A 22,500-nucleotide genomic window follows, 5' to 3' on the forward strand; every position below is an offset into this window, starting at 1 on the left:
CTTTCATTTCCTCTCCTCTCTTGATTTATACTCTTCCTTCCTTCCATCTCTTGTTTTCCTCCTTTTTTCAATCTCCACTTCACACAAGTATGATCTTTCTCTTTTCCTCCCCTTGAATTGTTTTCCTCCGCTTCATTTCAAGCCGCCTTCACCTCATTGTTTTCTCCTCTTTTCTCATTTCCCTCTCCATCGTTTCCATCCTTCTCTTCTGTCACTTTCTATCACTTTCACACTATTTTGACTTTTAACCTGCAGATAAAAACCTGAGTTACTTGACAAAGTGCTGATTTTGAGGTGAAATGAATGTTTAGAGGTTGTTGTTTTTTAAACCAAAGTGTTTTTCAGTTAGATGTCGTCCTCGAGTCGCAGAGGAGTCGGCTTTTAGAAGGATGGATGTTTCTTTTCCTTCATCCATCCTTCTTTAGTTCTCACTTTTTTAACCTTCCTGTCGTCCTCCCGGGTCAAATTGACCCCGTCTGTTTTGACTTCCTCCTTTCCTTCCTTCCTTCATTCTGTCCTTCCTTCCTTCCTTCCTTCCTTCCTTCTGTCCTTCCTTTTCTTCCTCCCGTCCTTCTGTCCTTCTTTCCTCGGTCCCTTCTTCCTTGCTTCCCTACTTCCTTCTTTCTTCCTTCCTTCCTTCTGTCCTTTCTTCCCTTCTTTACTTCCCTCCTTCCTTCCTTCCTTCCTTCCTTCCTTCCTTCCCTCCCTCCTTCCTTCATTCCTTCCTTCCTTCCTTCTGTCCTTCTTTTCTTCCTTCCTTTTCTTCCTTCCTTCCTTCTGTCCTTTCTTCCCTTCTTTACTTCCCTCCTTCCTTCCTTCCTTCCTTCCTTCCTTCCTTCCCTCCCTCCTTCCTTCATTCCTTCCTTCCTTCTGTCCTTCCTTCCTTTTCTTCCTTCCTTCCTTCTGTCCTTTCTTCCCTTCTTTACTTCCCTCCTTCCTTCCTTCCTTCCCTCCCTCCTTCCTTCCTTCCTTCCCTCCTTCCTTCTTTCCTTCCTTCTGTCCTTCTTTCCTTCCTTCCTTCCTTCCTCCCTTGTTGTTGTTGTTATTATTTGAGATTTTTTATTTTCTTTCTTTTATTTTGGGGAAGATGATGAACTTTCCTCCCTCCTTCCTTCCTTCCTTCCTTCCTTCCTTCCTTCCTTCCTTCCTTCCTTCCTTCCTTCCTTCCTTCTGTCCTTCCTTGCATCTACTTCATCAGTAGACTACACACCAGTAAAACTCTTTTCTAGTTAAAATCAGAAGTTGACTGGTTAATTATACCCACACACACAGACGTCAGAAGCAATGAACAGGAAGATGAACTGATTTAAGTGTGTGTGGTTTGTCTAATAGATTATACCCAGCATGGCTATAACGCTCCTGAACGCCACACCGCTGCTGCTGCTGCTGCTGCTAGTCCTCACATGCAATATTAAATATAATGAATGCACGTCATGTAACGGAGCATTACGCCACACTTCCTCTTCCTGAGCCGCTGAGATTCACAGTAATCACGGATAATTAGAGCAGAGAGATGCAGCCCGACTGTCAGAGGGATAAATAATGTAATGATCATGTCAGCGTGTGAAGGTTTGGAGGGTGGAGGGTGGAGGGGTTTGAGGTTTGAGGTTTTTAGAGGGCAGGATGATGTTTTTTAAAAAGCTAGAAATCTGATGCAACTGTCCAAGTAATCAGTGAGAATGTGTTTTAATCAAAGCTGCTCTACCCGTCGTCTGCAGAGTGGAGTTCATTTTAATATGAGTCATAAAGTGGCTGCAGGTTTCTGTTACAAGCAATCAAAAGCATGCATGATGATATATCTATATGAACAAACACACATACATATATTTAATAATAGTAATAATAATAATAAAGAATATAACAAGAACAGACCAAAAAACAAAAAAACTCATATAGGTTAGTTTCTCATCCTATCCATCCCATCATACATTAAGCTCCATACATGTAAGAAAAGTTTCGTTAATGTTTTTTCTATTATTGAATATTTGGAGCTTTTGTATTTTTCCAATTTTGTCATATTAATTTCTTAAAAACCTTTACTTACTATGTCGTTGGATACTTTGAAATATGCAAATTACTGGTGAGAATACAACTTTAATATTACAAAGCCATTTTTTTCAATGATGATTCAACTAATAAACTGTCTGAAGGCTGAGATTAGTTTATTAAATGAGTCAAACCTGGTGTGCAAAAATTGGCAATAAATAACTAAATACAAGTATAATTTAATGGGATAGGATCACAAGTGACATTTCAAGTCTTCTTGCTCTTCTTCAGACTAAAACAAGAATGTATCATTGCCATCTTAAATACATAAAAACCCACTCTATATGTACAGGTGTGCATATAAAGGTAAGATAATGGTAGTACTTTAAAAGAAAAGAAAAACATATGTGATAATAAACAAAAATTAGAAGAAATTATCTAGAAATAATCCAATATCCATACAGTAGCATATCATTTAACTTAATTTCCTCTTTTTAATGAATTTATTACCCTTTAATTATTCACCTGAATGAACCAAGAAAATGCAGCTTATTAATTTAAATGTGAAATCACACTTTCACTATTTATATTCTTCACTCTGTCGCTCTTAATTGATCACATCCTGGTTTATATCCAGATGTGATAATTAGCTGATTGTTGTTATGATTAGAAATAAATCTCTTCCTCTTCTTCCTCTTCCTCCTCTTCCTCTTCTTCCTCTTCCCCCAAATCATTTAACGAGCTTAACGAGTTTCCCACCTGAAGATTTCCTGATGAGTTGTTGCAGCAGTTTCGTGGAGCCGCCTGCGTTGTTATTGTTGTTGTTTGGGATTTTTTTCCTTCCTTCCTTCTGTCCTTCTTTCCTCCCTCCCTTCCTTCCTTTCTTCCTCCCTTCTTTCTGTCCTCCCTTCCTTCCTTCCTTCCGTCCTTCCTCCCTTCCTCCCTCCCTTCTTTCCTTCCTTCTGTCCCTCCTCCTTCATTTCCTCCCTTCCTCCTACTTTCCTTCCTTCCATCCTTCCTTCCTTCTGTCCTTCCTTCCTTCTGTCCTTCCTTCCTCCCTTCCTTCTGTCCTTCCTTTCTTCCTTCCCTCTGTCCTTCCTTCTGTCCTTCCTTCCTTCCTTCCTTCCTTCCTTCTTTCTGTCTTTCCTTCCTGCCTCCTTCCTTCCTTCCTTCTGTCCTTCCTTCCTTTCTTCCTCCCTTCTTTCTGTCCTTCCTTCCTTCCTTCCTTCCTTCATTCCTTCTTTCCTCCCTTATTGTTGTTGTCGTTTATTGAGGGGTTTTATTTTCTTTCTTTTATTAATATTTTGGGGAAGATCATTATGTTGGTTTTTTTCATCCTTTAAAAATATTTCTCAGTAAAGGAACTGGGGAGATAATTAGCATCAGAGGTGTGTGTGTCTGTGTAGGTGTGTTTAGGTGTGTGTGTGTGTGTGTGTGTGTGTGTGTAAGTGTGTGTGTGTCTAGGTGTCAGAAGCTTATCTGATCAATTTTCTTCTTTCTCCGTGTGTGTGTTTTCTCTCTATTTTTCATGGTTTATGTGTCTGTGTCCTTGTTTACCTGTATCTCCTGTTGTTTGTGTGTGTGTGTGTGTGTGTGTGTGTGTGTGTTTTTGTGTGTGTGTGTGTGTGTGTTAGTGTCGGACGGTGAATACACCACTCCGGAGCTGGACTTTGCCGTCCTGCTGCTGTCGAACCATCAGCAGCCGCCCGTGTTTCAGGTTCTGGACCCGCTGCTGGAAGTCACAATGGGAGGACAGGCTGCCGTTGGTAAGGACACACACACACACACAATCACACACACACACACACACACACACACACACACAGAAAATACACACAACACTGACACTAATTTCCAAGAAGAGAGAGATCCTGGTGTGAAGAGCTCTGTGTGAAGTAATGACCTCTCAACACAGTTTTCTTTCTTTCTCTTAACACTTCTTTCTGTGTGTGTGTGTGTGTGTGCGTGTGTGTGTGTGTGTGTGTGTGTAGGTGGTCAGCAGCTGGCGGTGAGCGATGCTGACACGGCTCCAGATGAGCTGGAGTTTGAGCTGGTGGAGGCTCCTGTTCACGGAGAGCTGGTCAAAACTGACGGGAACACACACATCACCATGAGTAACGGTAAGATAACACACACACACACACACACACACACACACACACACACACACAATACTAACACACACATCAGCATGAGGTAACGGTAGGATAACACACACACACACACACACACACACACACACACACACACACACACACACACATCAGCATGAGTAATGGTAAGATCACACACACACACAATACTAACAAACTCTCTCATACACACACACATACACACACACATTCACACAATACTAACACACATACACACACACACTCACACAATACTAACACACCCGCACACACACACACACACACACACACACAATATACTAAAACACACACACACACAATCCTAACACACACACACTCACACACTCACACACACACACACACACACACACACACACACACACACACTCACACACTCTCTCCGTCCCCCCGTCAGGTGACATCTTCACCTTCAGTGACGTCACTCGTAACGTGCTGCTGTACCGCCACGCCGGCCTCTCCGACCAGGACGACGCCATGACCTTCTCTGTCAGTGACGGCATCTCCATGGCAACCACGACCGTGCAGGTGGCGGTGCTGGGCGTTGCCGGGGGCGACGGGCCTCAGCGAGATCCGACGGCCACTCTGTCGCTGGAAGTAGGCGAGAAGAGCAGCACCGTGATCAGACGCTCACACCTGGCTTACACTGTGAGTCTGTCTATGGAAGGGGGTTCAACATGAGGCCCGTGGACCAGAACCGGCCCGCTGAGGGGTCTAATCTGGTCCACTTTCCTCCTTCATCTTTTCCTTCCTTCTGTTTGTCCTTCTTCCCTTTCTTCCATCTTTCTTTCCTTCCTTCCTTCCTTCCTTCCTCCCCTCCCTCCCTCCTCCTTTGTCTTTAAATTCTGTCACCTTCTTTTCCTTACATTCTTCCTTCCTTCCTTCTTTTCCTTCCTTCCTGTCTTCTTTTCCTTCCTTCTTTCCTTCCTTCCTTCCTTCCTTCCTGCCATCCATCTGTCTTTATTATCCACTCTGGTCTTAATGGACATAATTCAGACTAGTTCTAGTAATGACTTTAACATATAACTAGCATGTTCGTTGTGTCTCTCTCAGGACAACGCGTCTCCAGATGATCAGATCCAGATGCAGCTGGTCTCCGTGCCGATGTACGGCATCCTGACGAGGACTGAGTCTCAGCAGGAGCCGCAGGAGCTGAGAGAGTATTCCTCCTTCAACATGGAGGACGTCAACAAGAGCAGGATCAGGTAGATGATACAGACCATACTCTGAGTTTAGAGGTTGGAGAGTTAACCCTCCTGTTGTCCTCGAGTCAAGGAAGGAAGGAGGGGAGGAGGAAGGAAGGAGGAAGGGAGGAAGGAAGGGAGGGAGGAAGGAAGGAAGGGAGAAAGAAGGAAGGAGGGAGGGAGGGAGGAAGGAAGAAAGGAGGAAGGGAGGAAGGAAGGAAGGAGGAAGGAAGGGAAGGAAGGAAGGAAGAAGGAAGAAAGGGAAGAAGGGAGGGAGGAAGGAAAGGAGAACGGAAGGAGGAAAGAAGGAAGGGAGAAAGGAAAGGAAGGAAGGAGGGTGGGAGGAAAGAAGGAAGGGATAAAGGAAAGGAAGGAAGGAAGGAGAGAAGGGAAAGGAAGGAGGGAGGGAGGGAGGAAAGAAGGAAGGAGGAAGGGAGGAAGGAAGGAGGGAGGGAAGGAAGGAAAAGAGGGAGAGAGGAAGGAAGGAACGAAGGAGGAGGGAGGGAGGGAAGGAATGAAGGGAGGAAGGAAGGAAGGAAGGACAAAAGAAAGGGATGAAGGAAGGAGGGAGGGAGGGAGGGAAGGAAAGAAGGAGGGATGGAAGAAGGACAGAGGGAAGGAAGGAAGGAAGGAAGGACAAAGGGAAGAGAAGAAGGAAGGAGGGAGGGAGGGAAGGAAGGAAGGAAGGAAGGAAGGTGGGAGGGAAGACAGAGGGAAGGAAGGAGGGAGGGAGGAAGGACAGAAGGAAGGAAGGAAGGGAGAAAGGAAGGACAGAAGGAAGGAAGGAAGGAAGGAAGGAAGGAAGGAAGGAGGGAAAGAAAGAAGGCGGGAGTGAGTGAGGGAAGGAAGGGAGGAAGGAAGGAAGGAAGGAACAGTCCAAACAGACGGGGTCAGTTTGACCCGGGAGAACTAATGTGGAGTATCTTTATCAGACTTATCTGGTATCTCTTTTTCTCTTCTTGTTGTTTCTAAAGTATCTGAGATTTCATTCCTGGGAGATTTTTAGGAGTATTTTTGTCGTTTCGTCTCCACGGGCAACAGTCTCTAAAAACCTGCGATGATGATGATGATGAGAAGCGTCTCGGTTTGGTCCTTAATTTCAGTTTTAATTTCCCGTGATGGTTTTTAAACGCTACGTGAGAGGAATATAAAAATACTTTATCAGCTTCTAAAACTTTCACAAATATTCAACACTAAGAAACGGACTTTCAAAAACTCTCGTTTAGTTTCCGGATGATGTCATCGTGAAGAAACGCAGGTTATATGAGAGGAGTCGTGTTTCAATAGAGAAATTCTCACAGTTCTGTTATTATCAACTTTTATTTGTAGAAACTATAAGTAATAAAAAATATAAAGTAGGTTTTCCTTCCTTCCTTCCTTCCTTCCTTCCTTCCTTCCTTCCTTCCTTCCATCTAACTTTCCTTGCTGTCTTCTTTTACTTCCATCTTTCCTTCATGTCTTCTTTTCATTCCTCCCTCCCTTCTGTCCATCCTTCATTCCTTCCTTTCATCTTTCCTTCTTGTCTTCCTTTCCTTCCTTCCATCTTTCCTTCTCTCCGTCCGTCCTTCCTTCTTTCCTTCTTTCCTTCTTTCCATCTGTCCTTCCTTCTTTCTTTCCTTCCTGCCTTCCTTCCTTCCTTCCTTCTCTCCTTCCTTCCTTCCTTCCTTCCTTCTATCCTTCCTTCCTTCCTTCCTTCCTTCTGTCCTTCCTTCCTTCTTTTCCTCCCTTCCTTCTGTCCTTCCTTCCTTCCTCCCTTCCTTCTGTCCTTCCTTCCATCTTTCCTTCTCTCCGTCCGTCCTTCCTTCTTTCCTTCTTTCCTTCTTTCCATCTGTCCTTCCTTCTTTCTTTCCTTCCTGCCTTCCTTCCTTCCTTCCTTCTCTCCTTCCTTCCTTCCTTCCTTCCTTCTGTCCTTCCTTCCTTCTTTTCCTCCCTTCCTTCTGTCCTTCCTTCCTTCTTTCCTTCCTTCGTTCGTTCTTTCTTTCTGTCTGCCTTTCCTTCCTTCCTTCTCCCCTTCCTTCTTTCCATCCTTCCCTCTGTCCCTCCATCCTTCCTTCCTTCTTTCCTTCCTTCCATCTGTCCTTCCTTCCTACCTTCCTTCCCTCCTTCCTCCCTTCCTTATTTCCATCCTTCCTTCCTTCTTTCTTTCTTTCCTTCCTTCCTCCCTTCCTTCTTTCCATCCTTTCTTCCTTCTTTCTTTCTTTCCTTCCTTCCTTCCTTAGTTTTTCAATAGAGAAATACTCACAGTTCTGTTAATATCTCCCTTTTGATTTCAACTTTTATTATTTTAATAGAAACTATAACTAATAAAAATCAAACCACCTTTTTTAAGACTCTTCAGTTTCACTTTGAGCTGCAGGATTATTAAATTCATCCAGCATGTTTTTTTAAAAAGAGAGTGAAGAGCGTTTCCCGTCATGTAGGAGTGTGAAATCCTTCAACTAAAGTTAAAACCTGAACTCCTCTCAGAGCGAAGTGAAGAAGGTAGTGACGTGTTGTCAGAGAGCTCAGGTACCAGCAGCAGCAGCAGCAGCGTGGAGCCTTTTAATAAAGAGGAGGAAGAGTGTCCGTTCCACTCTGAGAGGAGATGAAAGCGCTCCGAGGGTTCTTCATCCTGCACTCAGAGTCTTCATCAATTTATATGATTGTAGCTTCAGTCAGCAGGGATCATTTTACCTTCAGCGTCTCTCAGCAGAGTAATAACTCTCCTTCTTTCTTTCTTTCCTTCCTTCCTTCCTTTCTTCCTTCCTTCCTTTTTCCCCTCAGCGTCTCTCAGCTCTCCAACACATTTGATTCTCCTTCAGTCTAATGAAAGGATGTCAAACATGAGGCTCGTGGGTCTGTCTTCCTTCCTTCCTTTCTTCTTTCCTCTCTCCCTCTCTCCTTCTTTCCTTCCTTCCTTCCTTCCATCCTTCTTTCCTTTTTCCTTCCTTCTGTCCATCCTTCCCTCTTTTCTTCCATTCTTCATGTATTTTCCTTCCTTATGTCCTTCCTCCTTTCCTTCTGTCCTTCTGTCTCTCCTTCCTTCCTTCCTTGCTTCCTTCCTTCCTTCCTTCCTTCCTTCCTTCCTTCCTTCCCTCCCTCCTGTCTTCAATCCTTCATTCCTTCTTTTCTTCCTTCCTGCTGATCTTGCTTCAATCCTTTCTTTTGTCCTTCCTTCTTTCCTTCCTTATTTCTTTCCTTCCTTCCCTACTTACTTCTTTACTTCCTTCTTTCTTTCCTTCCTTCCTTCATTCCTTCCTTCCTTCCTTCCTTTCCTCTCTTGAGACGAGAGCTCTACAAATATCATCAAACCCCCAAAACAACCGAATTAGAAGGAAATAACTCTTCAGCCTTTAATGACTCAGCCTGGTGATATAAGCAGCGCTCATTAGCATCACTCTGATATTACCTGTGTGTGTGTGTGTGTGTGTGTGTGTGTGTGTGTGTGTGTGTGTGTGTGTGTGTGTGTGTGTGTGTGTGTGTGTGTGTGTGTGTGTGTGTGTGAAGCATAAACACACACACACACACACACACTAACTGCTCTTCATTTCCATAGTGCAGGCCCTGATTAGCTTCAGCTGGACCGTCTCCGGCGGCAACGCATTAGATTCCGTCTCCGTGGCGATAGTTTGTGTTGTTTGTGTCTCATAAGGATGAGAGGAGAGGATTGTTTTATGAGAATTAAATGGGATTAAAGAAGATTATAGTTCACTTTTATTATTACTGCTTTCAAAGGTTTGACTCTGTATCGCTGTGGGAGGACCCCTTTAAAACTAAACCCCTTCTTTCCTTCCTTTCTCCCTTCCTCCCTTTCTTCCTGTCTTCTTTTCCCTTCTTCTATCCCCTCAGCGTCTCTCAGCACAGTAATAGCTCTCCTTCTTTCCTTCCATCCATCCTTCCTTCCTTACTTATTTCTTTCCTTCCTTCCCTACTTACTTCTTTCCTTCCTTCTTTCTTTCCTTCCTTGCTTCCTTCCTCTCTTTCTCTCTTGCTTCCTTCCTCTCTTCCTCTCTTCCTTCCTTCCTTACTTACTTACTTCTTTCCTTCCTTCCTTTCGTCTTTCCTCCCTTCATTCCTTCCTTCCTTCATTCCTTCCTTCCTTCATTCCATCCTTCCTTCCTTGCTTCCTTCCTTCATTCCTTCCTTCATTCCATACAACAGACATTTATGTATCCATTCAAATTAAATGAAATAACTCCTCCTCCCGTCTCCAGGTACATCACCTCCTTAGAGACGGGCAGCCAGCCGGTGACGGACATCTTCCATTTTGTTGTTTACGATGGCGACAACAATCGCCTTGACAACCAGATGTGCACGATCACCATCACCTCAACACCAAGACAGCCACCGGCGGTCACCGTCCGCAGCGGCATCAAGGTCATATTTTTACTTTTCATGTGTGTCTGTGTGGTTTAGTTTAAATTTAAAGGGTTAAAATGTGAAAATAAACATATGAATAACTTGCACACATCCTTTTTTTGTGGACCCAGCATCAAATTTCTGCTTTTAATCCATTTAGAGAGAATATATTAGAGGATTATGGTAAACATGTCTAAGTGGTGTAACCATAAAAACAGTAAATAGTCAATAAAACAGCATATCAACTAGTTTGGCATGATCTTACATTATAACTTTTATATTAAATAAAGCTAATGGAATACTATTGTTCTAAATATTACATTTAATCTGGGTAACCATGGAGATCAGGAAACATTTACATTATTAGTATAAGTCCACTTAAATACACTGTAGGTGATAAAATGTTTAATATTTATCATTCTTTTGTGGTTACACCATTTGACATTTTCATTTTAACAAGCCTGATGCTGCTTTTAAATCTATTTTTTAAGATATATTTGAATTGCTCATCTTGCCAACCCTTATTAATCAGTTAAAATGAGATTAGCAAAGTGCACACAGTTATTTATCCTCCATTAACCTCCTGAAATCCTCAAATACTTCATTTTATTTAAAGCAGCTGCGATATTCAGAGAAGATCATTAAAACAAAAGTTTCTTCACACTCAGACTCTCAGACTGACTCATATAACAGAAACATAATCAGTCATGAAACAAGCTCACATTTATTTCCCTAAAAAAAAAAAAAAAAAAAAAAAATCATCATTAAGAAGAAGAAAGCAACACTGCAGCACTAATGAAGAAGAGCTTGTCTCCAGCTGCGGAGCTCACCAGGTGGAGGAGGAGGAGGAAACGTTGATGTCAGACTTAATGAAAGTTACACTGGTTCTCACTTTAGAGCAGAGGAGTCAAACTCATTTTCATTCAAGGGCCACATACAGACCAATTTGATCTCATGTGGGCCGGATTGTTAAAAAGATGGAGGGAAGGAAGGAAAGGAAAGAGGGAAGAAAGGTAGGAAAGGAAGGAGGGAAAAGAGGAAGGGAGGAATGAAGGACAGAGGAAAGAAAGAAGGGAGTAAGGAAGGAGGGAAAGGAGGGGGAAGGAAGGAAGGTAAGGAGAGAAAGAAGGAAGGAAAGGAGGGAGGGAGTGAGGGAGGAAAGAAGGAAGGAAGGAAGGAAAGGAGGAAGGGAGGGAGGGAGGGAGGGAGGAGGGAAGGAAGGAAGGGAGGGAGAAAAGAAAAGAGGAAGGAAGGAAAGGAGGGGGAAAGGTAAAGAGGAAGGAATGAAAAGAGAAAGGGAGGAAGGAAGAAAAGGAGGGAGGAAGGGAGAGAGGAAGAAGGAAGGAAAGGAGGGAAGAAGGAAGGAGATAAGGGAGGGAGAAAGGAAAAGAGGAAGGAAGGAAAGGAGGACAGAGGAAAGGAGGAAGGAAGGAGGGAAAGGAGGGGGGAGGAAGGGAGGAAAGAGGAAACAGTAAAAACAGACGGGGTCAATTTGACCCGGGAGGACGACACAAAGGTTAAAATCAGTCTACTAACCTTTAAATATTCAGTCAGAAGAGTTTTCTTATTATTTTGGAGAGACTCAGACTCAGAAATACTCTGAACAGTAAAATGAGTCATTTTCTTTTGTGTCTAAACTAGATTTTTCTAATAGTTGTGAGCATTTCTTCTCCCTCAGATTCCTGCGGCTGCTTAATGAGACGTCCACTTTTCATAGCACACATGAATTTTTACTATCTTACTACCAGCCTGACTTCCAGAAGCTTTAAAACGCTGACATGTTTGGCCTTCTTCTGAAGGACGAGTCGCTCCTCTGGTTTCCTCTCTGGCAAACACGGCAGGACTGATTAAACCCTGTTGAGCTGGCCGTGTTAGGTTCACTGACATTCCGGAATTTCCAAACTCCACATACTGAGTTTATTTATTCATTTTTTATTCAAGGGCCACATACAGACCAATATGACCTAATGTGGGCTGGATCATTAAGAAGATGGAGAGAAGGAAGGAAGGAAGGAAGGAAGGAAGGAAGGAAGAGAAGACAGGAAGAAAAGAAGGAAGGAAGGAAATAAGAAGGGAAGGACAGAAGGAAAGACAGACAAAAGGAAGGAGGGAATGAAGGTAGGAAGGACAGATGGAAGGAAGGAAGGAAGGAAGAGAAGACAGTAAGAAAAGAAGGAAGGAAGGAAATAAGGAGGGAAGAAAGGTAGGAAGGACAGACAGAAGGAAGGAACAAAGTAAGGAAAAAAGGAAAGTAGGAAGGAGAGATGGAAGGAAGGGAGGAAGGAAGGAAAGAAGTAAGGACAGACGGAAGGAAGGAAAGAAGGAAGGACTGGTGGAAGGAAGGAATGAAGTAAGGAAAAAAGGAAGGTAGGAAGGACAGATGGAAGGAAAGAAGGAAGGACAGAAGGACAGACAAAAGGAAGGAGGGAAGAAAGGTAGGAAGGACAGACAGAAGGAAGGAAGGAAAGAAGAAAGGTAGGAAGGACAGACAGAAGGGAGTAAGGAAAAAAGGAAGGTAGGAAGGACAGATGGAAGGAAGGAAAAGAACACAAAGGAACAAAAGTGGGCCGGATTGCATCCCTCCGCGGGCCGCTTCTGGCCCACGGGCCGCATGTTTGACACCCCTGGATTAAACCCTGTTCAGCTGGCCGTGTTAGGTTCACTGACATTCCGGAATTTCCAAACTCCACATACTGAGTTTATCTGTTGCCTTTCCTCTTTGACGTCCATGTTTAGGTCCAGGAAGGCGGTCGTGTGCAGCTGACGACCAATCACATCATCGTTTCGGACCTGGACACGCCCAGGAAGGATCTGCTGGTTTGGCTCGTCAGCCCTCCGAAATACGGATTCATCGAAAACACTAAAAAAGGTGAGGTGGTTTAGTTTAAATTTAAAGGGTTAAAATGTGAAAATAAATGTATGAATAACTTGTACACATCCTTTTTTTGTGGACCCAGCATCAAATTTCTGCTTTTAATCCATTTAGAGAGAATATATTAGAGGATTATGGTAAAAATGTCTTAGTGGTGTAACCATAAAAACAGTAAATAGTCAATAAAACAGCATATCAACTAGTTTGGCATGATCTTACATTATAACTTTTATATTAAATAAAGCTAATGGAATACTATTGTTCTAAATATATTTCATCTGGAGAATCATGGAGATCAGTAATTATTTATTTGTCCAGTTGGTGTAACCAGCATTGTTTCATAAAAATCTGATTATATACAGGAAAGTAAATATGGAATAAATATAATCCACTTTTGCAATGCAACACCTTCCTTCCTTCCTTCCTTCCTTCCTTCCTTCCTTCCTTCCTTCCTTCATTCCTTCATTTCTTCCTTCCTTCATTCCTTCTTTCATTCGTTTCTTCCTTTTTTCCTTCCTTCCTTACTCACTCACTCACTCACTCAATCTCTTCCTTCCTTCCTGCCTTCCTTGCTTCCTTCCTTCCTTCCTTGCTTCCTTACTTTCTTACTTACTTACTGCGTTCCTTCCTTCCTTGCTTTTTTCCTTCCTTATTTACTTACTGACTTACTAAAATTGTTGTTTTTAGGATATATATTATATATATATAGTGTTAATATTGACTTAAATACACTGTAGGTGGATAAAACAGTTAATATGTATCATTCTTTTGTGGTTACACCATTTGACATTTTCAGGAACATTCAGTCTTTTGGTACAAAAACACTAAACGCACCTTTTAACCTGATGCTGCTTTTAAAACTATATTTAACATATATTTTTGAATTGCTCATCTTATCTATCACTGACCCGTGTACGTGTGACACAGTGCTACATGTGTGTTTGTGTGTTTGTGTGTGAAATGACACACCTGCGTCACTCGGAGTAATTTCCACATTTCTATTTATGTCACACTGGTACGCTGGCGACGGCGGTTGAATTCCCTTCAGTGGCGCTGCCATCTGTCACAGCTTGATTATGTTGTGGATTAGCGCTGCCAGCTAGCCGGCTACAGATGGAGTCATTGTTAACGTCCCAGTTCTGACTGCACGCTTCCTGCAGACGCTCGCTCTCTCTACACTTTCTTCTGCAGAACTGTGCAAAACATATATCACTGCAATAAAAAAGGAGAGTGAAATCAAAAAGGAAGGATGAAAGGGAGGAAGGAAGGATGGAACAGAGGAAGAAGAAAGGAAAGGATGGAGGAAGGAAGGATGGAACAGAGGAAGAAGGAAGGAAAAGAGGGAGGAAGTAAGGAAGCAAGGGAGGAAAGGGGGGAGGAAGGAAGGAAAGGAAGGGAGGGAGGAAAGAAGGAAGGAAGGGAGGAAGAAGGAAGGATGGAAGGCTGGAACAGGAAGAAAGGAAGGTAGGGAGGTAAGAAGGAAGGATAGGAGGGAGGTAAGGAAGGAAGGAAGAAAGAAAGGAGGGAAGAAGGAAGAAAAAGGAGGAAAGAAGGGAGGAAGGAAGGAAAGGAAGGTCGGAGGGAGGAAGGAAGGGAGGAAAGGAAAGAAGGAAGGTCGGAGGGAGGGAGGAAAGGGAGGTAAGGAAGGTAAGGAAGGAAGGAAGGAAGGTAAGGTAAGGAAGGAAGGAGAGTGAAATCAAAATACAAGACTTGGATAGAAACAGCACTACAGTTAACTATCAGAGAGGAGAAAGAGAAGATGTAGCTCGTTAATGCTTTTAGAGAACGGAGGAGGTGATAACAGGTCTTTATTTATGCTAGACTCCATCTCTTCTGTGTCCAAGGAAGGAAGGAAGGAAAGGAAGGGAGGAAGGAAGGAAGGAAGGGAGGAAAGGGGGAGGAAGGAAGGAAGGAAGGAAAGGAAGGGAGGAAGGAAGGAAAGAAGGATGAAAGGGAGGAAGGAAGGATGGAACAGAGGAAGAAGAAAGGAAAGGAGGGAGGAAGGAAGGATGGAACAGAGGAAGAAGGAAGGAAAAGAGGGAGGAAGGAAGGAAGGAAGGGAGGAAAGGAGGGAGGAAGGAAGGAAAGGAGGAAGGAAGGATGGAACAGAGGAAGAAGGAAGGAAAAGAGGGAGGAAGGAAGGAAGGGAGGAAAGGGGGGAGGAAGGAAGGAAGGAAGGAAGGAAGGAAAGGAAGGGAGGGAGGAAAGAAGCAAGGAAGGGAGGAAGAAGGAAGGATCGAAGGATGGAACAGGAAGAAAGGAAGGAAGGGAGGTAAGAAGGAAGGATGGGAGGGAGGTAAGGAAGGAAGGAAGAAAGAAAGGAGGGAAGAAGGAAGGAAAGGAGGAAAGAAGGGAGGGAGGAAGGAAAGGAAGAAAGGAGGGAGGAAGGAAGGGAGGAAAGGAAAGAAGGAAGGTCGGAGGGAGGGAGGAAAGGGAGGTAAGGGAGGTAAGGGAGGTAAGGAAGGAAGGTAAGGAAGGAAGGAGAGTGAAATGAAAATGCAGGACTTGGATAGAAACAGCACTACAGTTAACTATCAGAGAGGAGAAAGAGAAGATGTAGCTCGTTAATGCTTTTAGAGAACAGAGGAGGTGATAACAGGTCTTTATTTATGCTAGACTATGCTAGATGTAGTTTCTTTAAAATTCAAAATTTGTCCTCGAGTCAAAGAAGGAAGGGAGGAAGAAGGAAGCAAGGGAGGAAGGAAGGAACAAGTAACAAGTAAAAAATGTTTTATTAATTAGGAGTAGTATTTTTTTTTTACATGCTAGAACAAACTTAACCCTCCTGTTGGGCTGTTAACTCAAAAATGTCTTTAAAATTCACCATTATTTCCAAAAATGATGTGCAAAATTTATAGTAATAAGTTGGAAATAAGTTGATTTAAGATTTAACCCTCCTGTTATCCTCGAGTCAAGGAAGGAAGGGAGGAAGGAAGGATGGAAGGGAAGAAGGGAGGAAAGGAGGCAGGAGGGGAGGAAAGGATGATGGAAGGGAGGAAAGAAGGAAGGAAGGGAGGAAGGATGGAACAGAGGAAGAAGGAAGGAAAGGAGGCAGGGAGGGAAGGAGGGAGAGAAAGGGAGGAAGGAAAGGAGGAAGGAAGGAAGGGAGGAAAGGAAAGAAGGAAGGTAGGAGGCAGGGAGGCAGAAAGGGAAAGAGGAAAAAAGGACAGAGGAAAGAAGGGAGGAAGGAGGGAGGGAAGAAAGGGAGAAAGGAAAAGAAGGAAGGAAGGAAAGAAGGAGGGAGGGAAGGAAGGGAGGGAGGGAAAGAGGAAGGGAGGAAGGTATCTCTCTCTCTCTCTCTGTCTCTCTTTCTCTCTCTCTCTCTCTCTCTCTCTCTCTCTCTCTCTCTCTCTCTCTCTCTCTCTCTCTCTCTCTCTCTCCCTCTCCCTCTCTCTCGTCCTCTCTCGTCCTCTCGTCCCAGCTGACTGTCCTTGATGGGCCGTCGAAGCCGAGGGACGGTCATTGGTATTCAGCAGCGGAGACGGCCGAGCGGCGTGAGGTGTCAGGATTGCTGCCGTCACCGGGGGCACATCGGGTGTAGGGGGGGGGGTGGGGGGGAGAGGAGGGGGGGGGCAGCCGGTGTCACCCTCAATGTGTCGGCTTTAATACTTAACAACATGCACACAGAGGCCAAGAGGAAACAGGTTTTCTTTCTAGTATAGAAGGAAGTCACCCACGTGTTCATGTCGCACATTTACATGATTTCATTACGATTATTCAAACATGCACGGAGGGAAAGATGCAGAATAGCTCTCACACCTACATACAGCACACATATGCTGCATTTAAATGCTAAGCAGCGTCTATCGTAACATAACGCATTTACATTTGTATAGTTAAAAAGCACAGAAGCAAGCAGGAAGGCAGTTAAGATATTCTCTAACATGCATTTAATGTTTTTATTGCTGCTGCAGAAGCTTCCACACACACATGAGTTTATTTACTTTAGAAAGAAGAAACTGGTGTTGAGGTTCATCTGAGGATAATACTTTCCATTTTAGACACTGTGTGAGCTTCCAGTTTCAAGCCTGAAAGTAAAAAAATGTTTCATAAGATATCTTAATATAATATAAGTGGACTACAGTCATTCTGCCATGTAGGGAATATTAATTTAAATCATAATAAATAATAAATTTTTAGCCCCTTTAATGGCTGTTAAAGATTGTTTAATGACTGTTTGTTTTCCTTCCTTCCTTCCTTCCTTCCTTCCTTCCTTCCTTCCTTCCTTCCTTCCTCCCTTTCTCCCTTCCTTCCTTCCCTTTCTTTCCTTCCTCTCTCTTTCCTCCCTTCCTTCCTTCTTTCCTTTCCTCCCTTCCTTCCTTCTTTCTCCCTAACCCTTCTACACACACAAGAGTTTATGAAACTGGTGTTGAGGTTCACTTAAGGATAAATACTTTCCATTTTAGACACTGTGTGAGCTTCCAGCTTCAAGCCTGAAAGTAAAAAAATGTTCATAAGATATCTTAATATAATATAAATGGATCTATATAGAGAATACTCATTTTAATCTTTAACCTTCATGTCCTTCCTTCCTCCCTTCCTTCCTTCCTTCCTTTCCGTCTGTCCTTCTCTCTTTCCTTCCTTCCTTCCATCATTCCTTCCTTCCTTCTTCCTTCTTCCTTCCTCCCTTCCTTCCTCCTTTCCTTCCTTCTTCCTCCCTCCCTTTCTTCCTCCCTTATTTCCTTCCTTCTTCCTTCTTCCTTCCTCCCTCCCTTCCTCCTTTCCTTCTTTTCCCTTCCTCCCTTCCTTCCTTCCATGCATCTGTCCTCTCTTACTTTCCTTCCTCTCTCTTTCCTCCCTTCCTTCTGTCCTTCCTTCCTCCTCCCCTTCCTTCTTCCTCCCTTCCTTCCTTCTTTCTCCCTCCCTCCTACCTTCCTTACTTCCTTCCTCCTTTTCGTCCTTCTTCTTCCCTTCCTACCTTCTTTCTCCCGCCCTCCTTCCTTCCTCCCTCCCTTCCTTCCTTCTTCCTCCCTTCCTTCCTTGACTCGAGGACAACAGGAGGGTTAAGAGAAGCGATTTTTCTCAGTTGTGTGTCTCATGCATCAGTATTACACATTTTACTTTATATATGATTCCCTCAGACTTTATTGAAGTTAACTTTTACTGCCTTTAGTTATTCTGCAGATGTATTTGTCATAAAAATCAGATTATAACACAGTCTTTAAGATATTTAGCACATAAAACATCTTTAAAGTTAAAGTCTCAAATGTAATATTAAGTCTAAAATGAGATTATTACACATATTTACTTTTTATATTTATTCACCACAGCTGTGCTTCAACGTCTCCCAACTATTCATTTCCTGTTGTCCTTTGCCTCACTCTGCCCACACACACACACACACACACACACACACACACACACACACACACACACACACACACACACACACACACACACACACACACACACACACACACACACACACACACAGAAATCTCATTAGTTTTGTTCAGTCAGACAGACAGAGATGTCAGCGGTGTTATTTCTATTTTATGGTCTTAAAATCTGCAGATAGCATGTTAGAGATGAAAAAGAAAAGAGAGGACATAATTTAGCATCTTTCCTCTCCGCTGTGTGGCTGCAGGTGATTTCCCGCCTTGATTATGATTCTGGGAAGGGTCCCTGCTTTTCAGATAAGACTCTCTCTCCTCCTCCTCCTCCTCCACCTTTATAAGAGTCAGATGATGGAGATGTGATGTGATTTAGTTTAGTGCCTTTACACACACACACACACACACACACACACACACACACACACACACACACACACACACACACACACACACACACACACACACACACACACACACACACAGAGCCCTGACTCAGCTCACTGTGGGCTCATCCATCTTCTGTGACGATGGCACTTTGTCTCCAATCACGGATTTCAAGGTTGTTGTTTTTTTGTTTTTTTGCACGTCTCGACTCTCCTTCGACGTCACGAGTGGCAGTTCATGTGTCGTAATTTGAAGAGAGAGAAAAGAGAGAGAGAGAGAGAGAGAGAGAGAGAGAGAGAGAGAGAGAGAGAGAGAGAGAGAGAGAGAGAGAGACAGAGAGAGAGAGAGAGAGAGAGAGAGAGAGAGAGAGAGCTGTTAGAGAAGTCTCTCGATGCATCTTTTCAGACAGTTGTGACTAAAGTGAAACATGAACGTCGGCTAGAGGAGGAAATAAACACATTTTGTCGCCTGTCCAGCTGTCGGATGATGTAAGCGATGATGTCAGCGATGATGTAAGACTAAACGCTCACCTGAGAGAGAGAGCTGTTATAGATATGATGAATGTCACAGCTGGAAGTATGAATGAACTGGTGCCTGACAGGAAGTAGTAGTAGTAGTAGTAGAAGTAGTAGTAGTAGTAGTAGTGGAAGAAGTAGTAGTATAGTAGTAGTAGTAGTATTAGTAGAAGTAGTAGTAGTATTATTAATAGTAGTATTAGTAGTAGTATTAGTAGAAGTAGTAGTAGTAGTATTGGTATTAGTAGTAGTATTAATAGTAATAGTAGTAATAGTAGTAGTCCTAGTATCATTGGTATTAATAGTAGTAGTACTTGCAGTAGTAGTATTGGTAGTAGTAGTAGTAGTAGTAGTAGTAATAGTAGTAGTAGTAGTACTAGTAGTAGTAGTACTTGCAGTAGTAGTATTGGTAGTAGTAGTAGTAGAACTAGTATAGTAGAAGTAGTAGTAGTAGTAGTAATAGTAGTAGTAGTAGTAGTATTAGTAGTAGTAGTAGTACTTGCAGTAGTAGTATTGGTAGTAGTAGTCATAGTAGTGGTAGTAGTAGCTGTAGTAGTGGTAGTAGTAGTACTTGCAGTAGTAGTAGTAGTAGTAGTAGTACTTATAGTAGTAGTAGTAGTACTTGCAGTAGTAGTATTGGTAGTAGTACTAGTATCTAAATCTAATAGTAATATCTTAAAGGCATCCTCTCCTCTTATTGTTGCTTTTCCACAGCTTTGGTTTCTTAGGAAAGTTTTTATTCTCTCTATAAAGTATCTTTGGTTTCCTTTGGCTGTTTTTATTTCTTAAATGAAACATATAAAATAAAACATGTTGTTTAATCTGTAACCAACCAGGAGGCTCAGTAGGCGGTTCCCGGGTCATCACCCCTGACGTTCCTTTCTCCGTGGAGGACCTGACGTCTGATCACATCTTCTACGTCCAGGAGCACAAAGCTCAGGAACAAGTGGACGTGTTCAGCTTCTACATCAGCGACGGACACAGTCAGACGGAGGCCTTCAACGTGGAGATAGACATCCAGGTGACCCAACCTCTACTAACCCTAACCCACCCTAACCCTAACCCTTCAACGTGGAGATAGATATCCAGGTGACACACCCTAACCCTAACCCTAACCCACCCTAACCCTAACCCTTCAACGTGGAGATAGACATCCAGGTGACCCAACCTCTACTAACCCTAACCCACCCTAACCCTAACCCTTCAACGTGGAGATAGATATCCAGGTGACACACCCTAACCCTAACCCTAACCCACCCTAACCCTAACCCTAACCCTTCAACGTGGAGATAGACATCCAGGTGACCCACCCTAACCCTAACCCACCCTAACCCTAACCCTTCAACATGGAGATAGACATCCAGGTGACCCAACCTAACCCTAACCCTAACCCTTCAACATGGAGATAGACATCCAGGTGACCCACCCTAACCCTACCCCTAACCCTAACCCTTCAACGTGGATATAGACATCCAGGTGACCCAACCTACCCCTAACCCTAACCCACCCTACCCCTAACCCTAACCCACCCTACCCCTAACCCTAACCCACCCTAACCCTAACCCTTCAACATGGAGATAGACATCCAGGTGACCCACCCTACCCCTAACCCCAACCCCAACCCAACCTAACCCTAACCCTTCAACGTGGAGATAGACATCCAGGTGACCCAACCTACCCCAACCCTAACCCTAACCCTTACCCTTCAACGTGGAGATAGACATCCAGGTGACCCAACCTACCCCAACCCTAACCCTAACCCTTACCCTTCAACGTGGAGATAGACATCCAGGTGACCCAACCTACCCCAACCCTAACCCTAACCCTAACCCTTCAACATGGAGATAGACATCCAGGTGACCCACCCTACCCCTAACCCCAACCCCAACCCAACCTAACCTTAACCCTTCAACGTGGAGATAGACATCCAGGTGACCCACCCTAACCCTAACCCTAACCCCAACCCTAACCCTTCAACGTGGAGATAGACATCCAGGTGACCCACCCTAACCCTAACCCTAACCCAACCTAACCCTAACCCCTCAACGTGGAGATAGACATCCAGGTGACCCACCCTAACCCTAACCCTAACCCTAACCCCAACCCTTCAACATGGAGATAGACATCCAGGTGACCCACCCTAACCCTAACCCCAACCCCAACCCAACCCTTCAACGTGGAGATAGACATCCAGGTGACCACAGCTCAACCTTTAAACTATAACCTCTACTTTACACCTTTAAATCTCTTCTTTTATAAAGTAGCTCAAGTAGTCCTTCTTCCATTCCTTTCTTTCCTCCATCCTTCTTTCCTTCCTCCCTTCCTTCCTTCCTTCCTCCCTCCCTTCCTTTCTTTCTTTCCTCCTACCTTCATTCCTTTCTTTCCTCCTACCTTCATTCCTTCCTTTCCTTCCATATTCCTCCCTTCTTTCATCCTTTCCTTCCTTCTTCCTCCCTTCCTTCCTTCCTTTCCTTCTATCTGTCCTTCTTTCCTCCTACTTTCATTCCTTCTTTCTTTCCCCTGTCCTTCCTTCCTTCCTTCCTTCTTCTTTTCCTTCCTTCTTCCTCCATTCCTCCCTTCCTTCCTTCCTTCTTCCTACCTTCCTTCCTCCCTCCCTTCCTTCCTTCCTTGCTCCCTTCCTCTCTCCTTTCCTTCCTTCTTACGTTGCATATTACATTGAAAGCTTACTTGAATATAAAGTCTATCATCGCTCCATCTTCTCACTTGTGGAGGAGTTTGACTGGAGCAGCACTGATGATGGAGAAAGATGAGAGGAGGATTTCTTTTAAAGCTTCACACACCCATCAGTAACATCAGGATCGACCGCTTCACTCACCAGCTGAGTGAAGCGGTCGTGACTTTATTTAATTTTTTATTTTTTTTATTATTATTACTCTTCAGCCTAAATAAACTCTGCAACCAGATCCATCTTTTAAGCTCGTTTGAAGTCTTGAGTTGAATTGATGAGGCTGTCAAGTGAGCTGTTAAGAGTGTGTGTGTGTGTGTGTGTGTGTGTGTGTGTGTGTGTGTGTGTGTGTGTGTGTGTGTGTGTGTGTGTGTGTGTGTGTGTGTGTGTGTGTGTGTGTGTGTGTGTGTGTGTGTGTATGTGAGCTGCATGCACAAGCAGTACAGTAGTGTGTGTGTGTGTGTGTGTGTGTGTGTGTGTGTGTTTATGAGGAAGAAGGGATGAGGAAGATAGATAGATAGAGAGAGAGAGAGACTTTTTAGATGGGAGCTTCTTTCCTCACTGCAAACAAGGTTGAATCTCTTTTGGTGACCCGAGTAGTAAAACTTAAATCTTATCGATGTCAGAAGTTAGATTGTAGGTTATATTGAAGTTGTTTTTTTTAACGTCTCTCCTCAGAGTAAAGATCAGAAGCCGGTGGTTTCGGTGAGCAGCATCCACGTGGAGGAAAACTCTGGAGTCGTCATCACCAACTCGTCTCTGAGCGTCCTCGATCAGGACACGCCTGAGAACGAGATCCTCTTCACCATCATCAGGAAGCCTTCTTATGGTGAGCAGACACACACACACACACACACACACACACACACACACACACACACACACACACACACACACACATACACACACACACATATACACACACACACACACACACACACACACACACACACACACACACACACACTTTAGGCTTTACACAAATAATCCTACCTTTGTTTCGTTAGGAAAGGAGGGAGGAAGGAAGGATGGAAGGGAGGAAGAAGGGA

The 22,500-nt window shown here is 43.7% G+C and overlaps 1 protein-coding gene across 1 annotated transcript in view; it reads left to right on the forward strand.

Annotated features, from left to right (window-relative positions):
* Positions 1-22,500, forward strand: part of fras1 (Fraser extracellular matrix complex subunit 1) — a 274,524-nt gene that overhangs the window by 182,813 nt on the left and 69,211 nt on the right. The window contains 8 exon segments of the mRNA XM_053325459.1: positions 3,621-3,752; positions 3,978-4,106; positions 4,534-4,784; positions 5,190-5,341; positions 9,514-9,676; positions 12,395-12,527; positions 19,602-19,786; positions 22,130-22,280. Coding sequence (XP_053181434.1) covers positions 3,621-3,752; positions 3,978-4,106; positions 4,534-4,784; positions 5,190-5,341; positions 9,514-9,676; positions 12,395-12,527; positions 19,602-19,786; positions 22,130-22,280 — 1,296 coding nt within the window.

The sequence above is a fragment of the Scomber japonicus genome, chromosome 9, assembly GCF_027409825.1.
Source record: "Scomber japonicus isolate fScoJap1 chromosome 9, fScoJap1.pri, whole genome shotgun sequence".
Classification (NCBI taxonomy): Eukaryota; Metazoa; Chordata; class Actinopteri; order Scombriformes; family Scombridae; genus Scomber; species Scomber japonicus.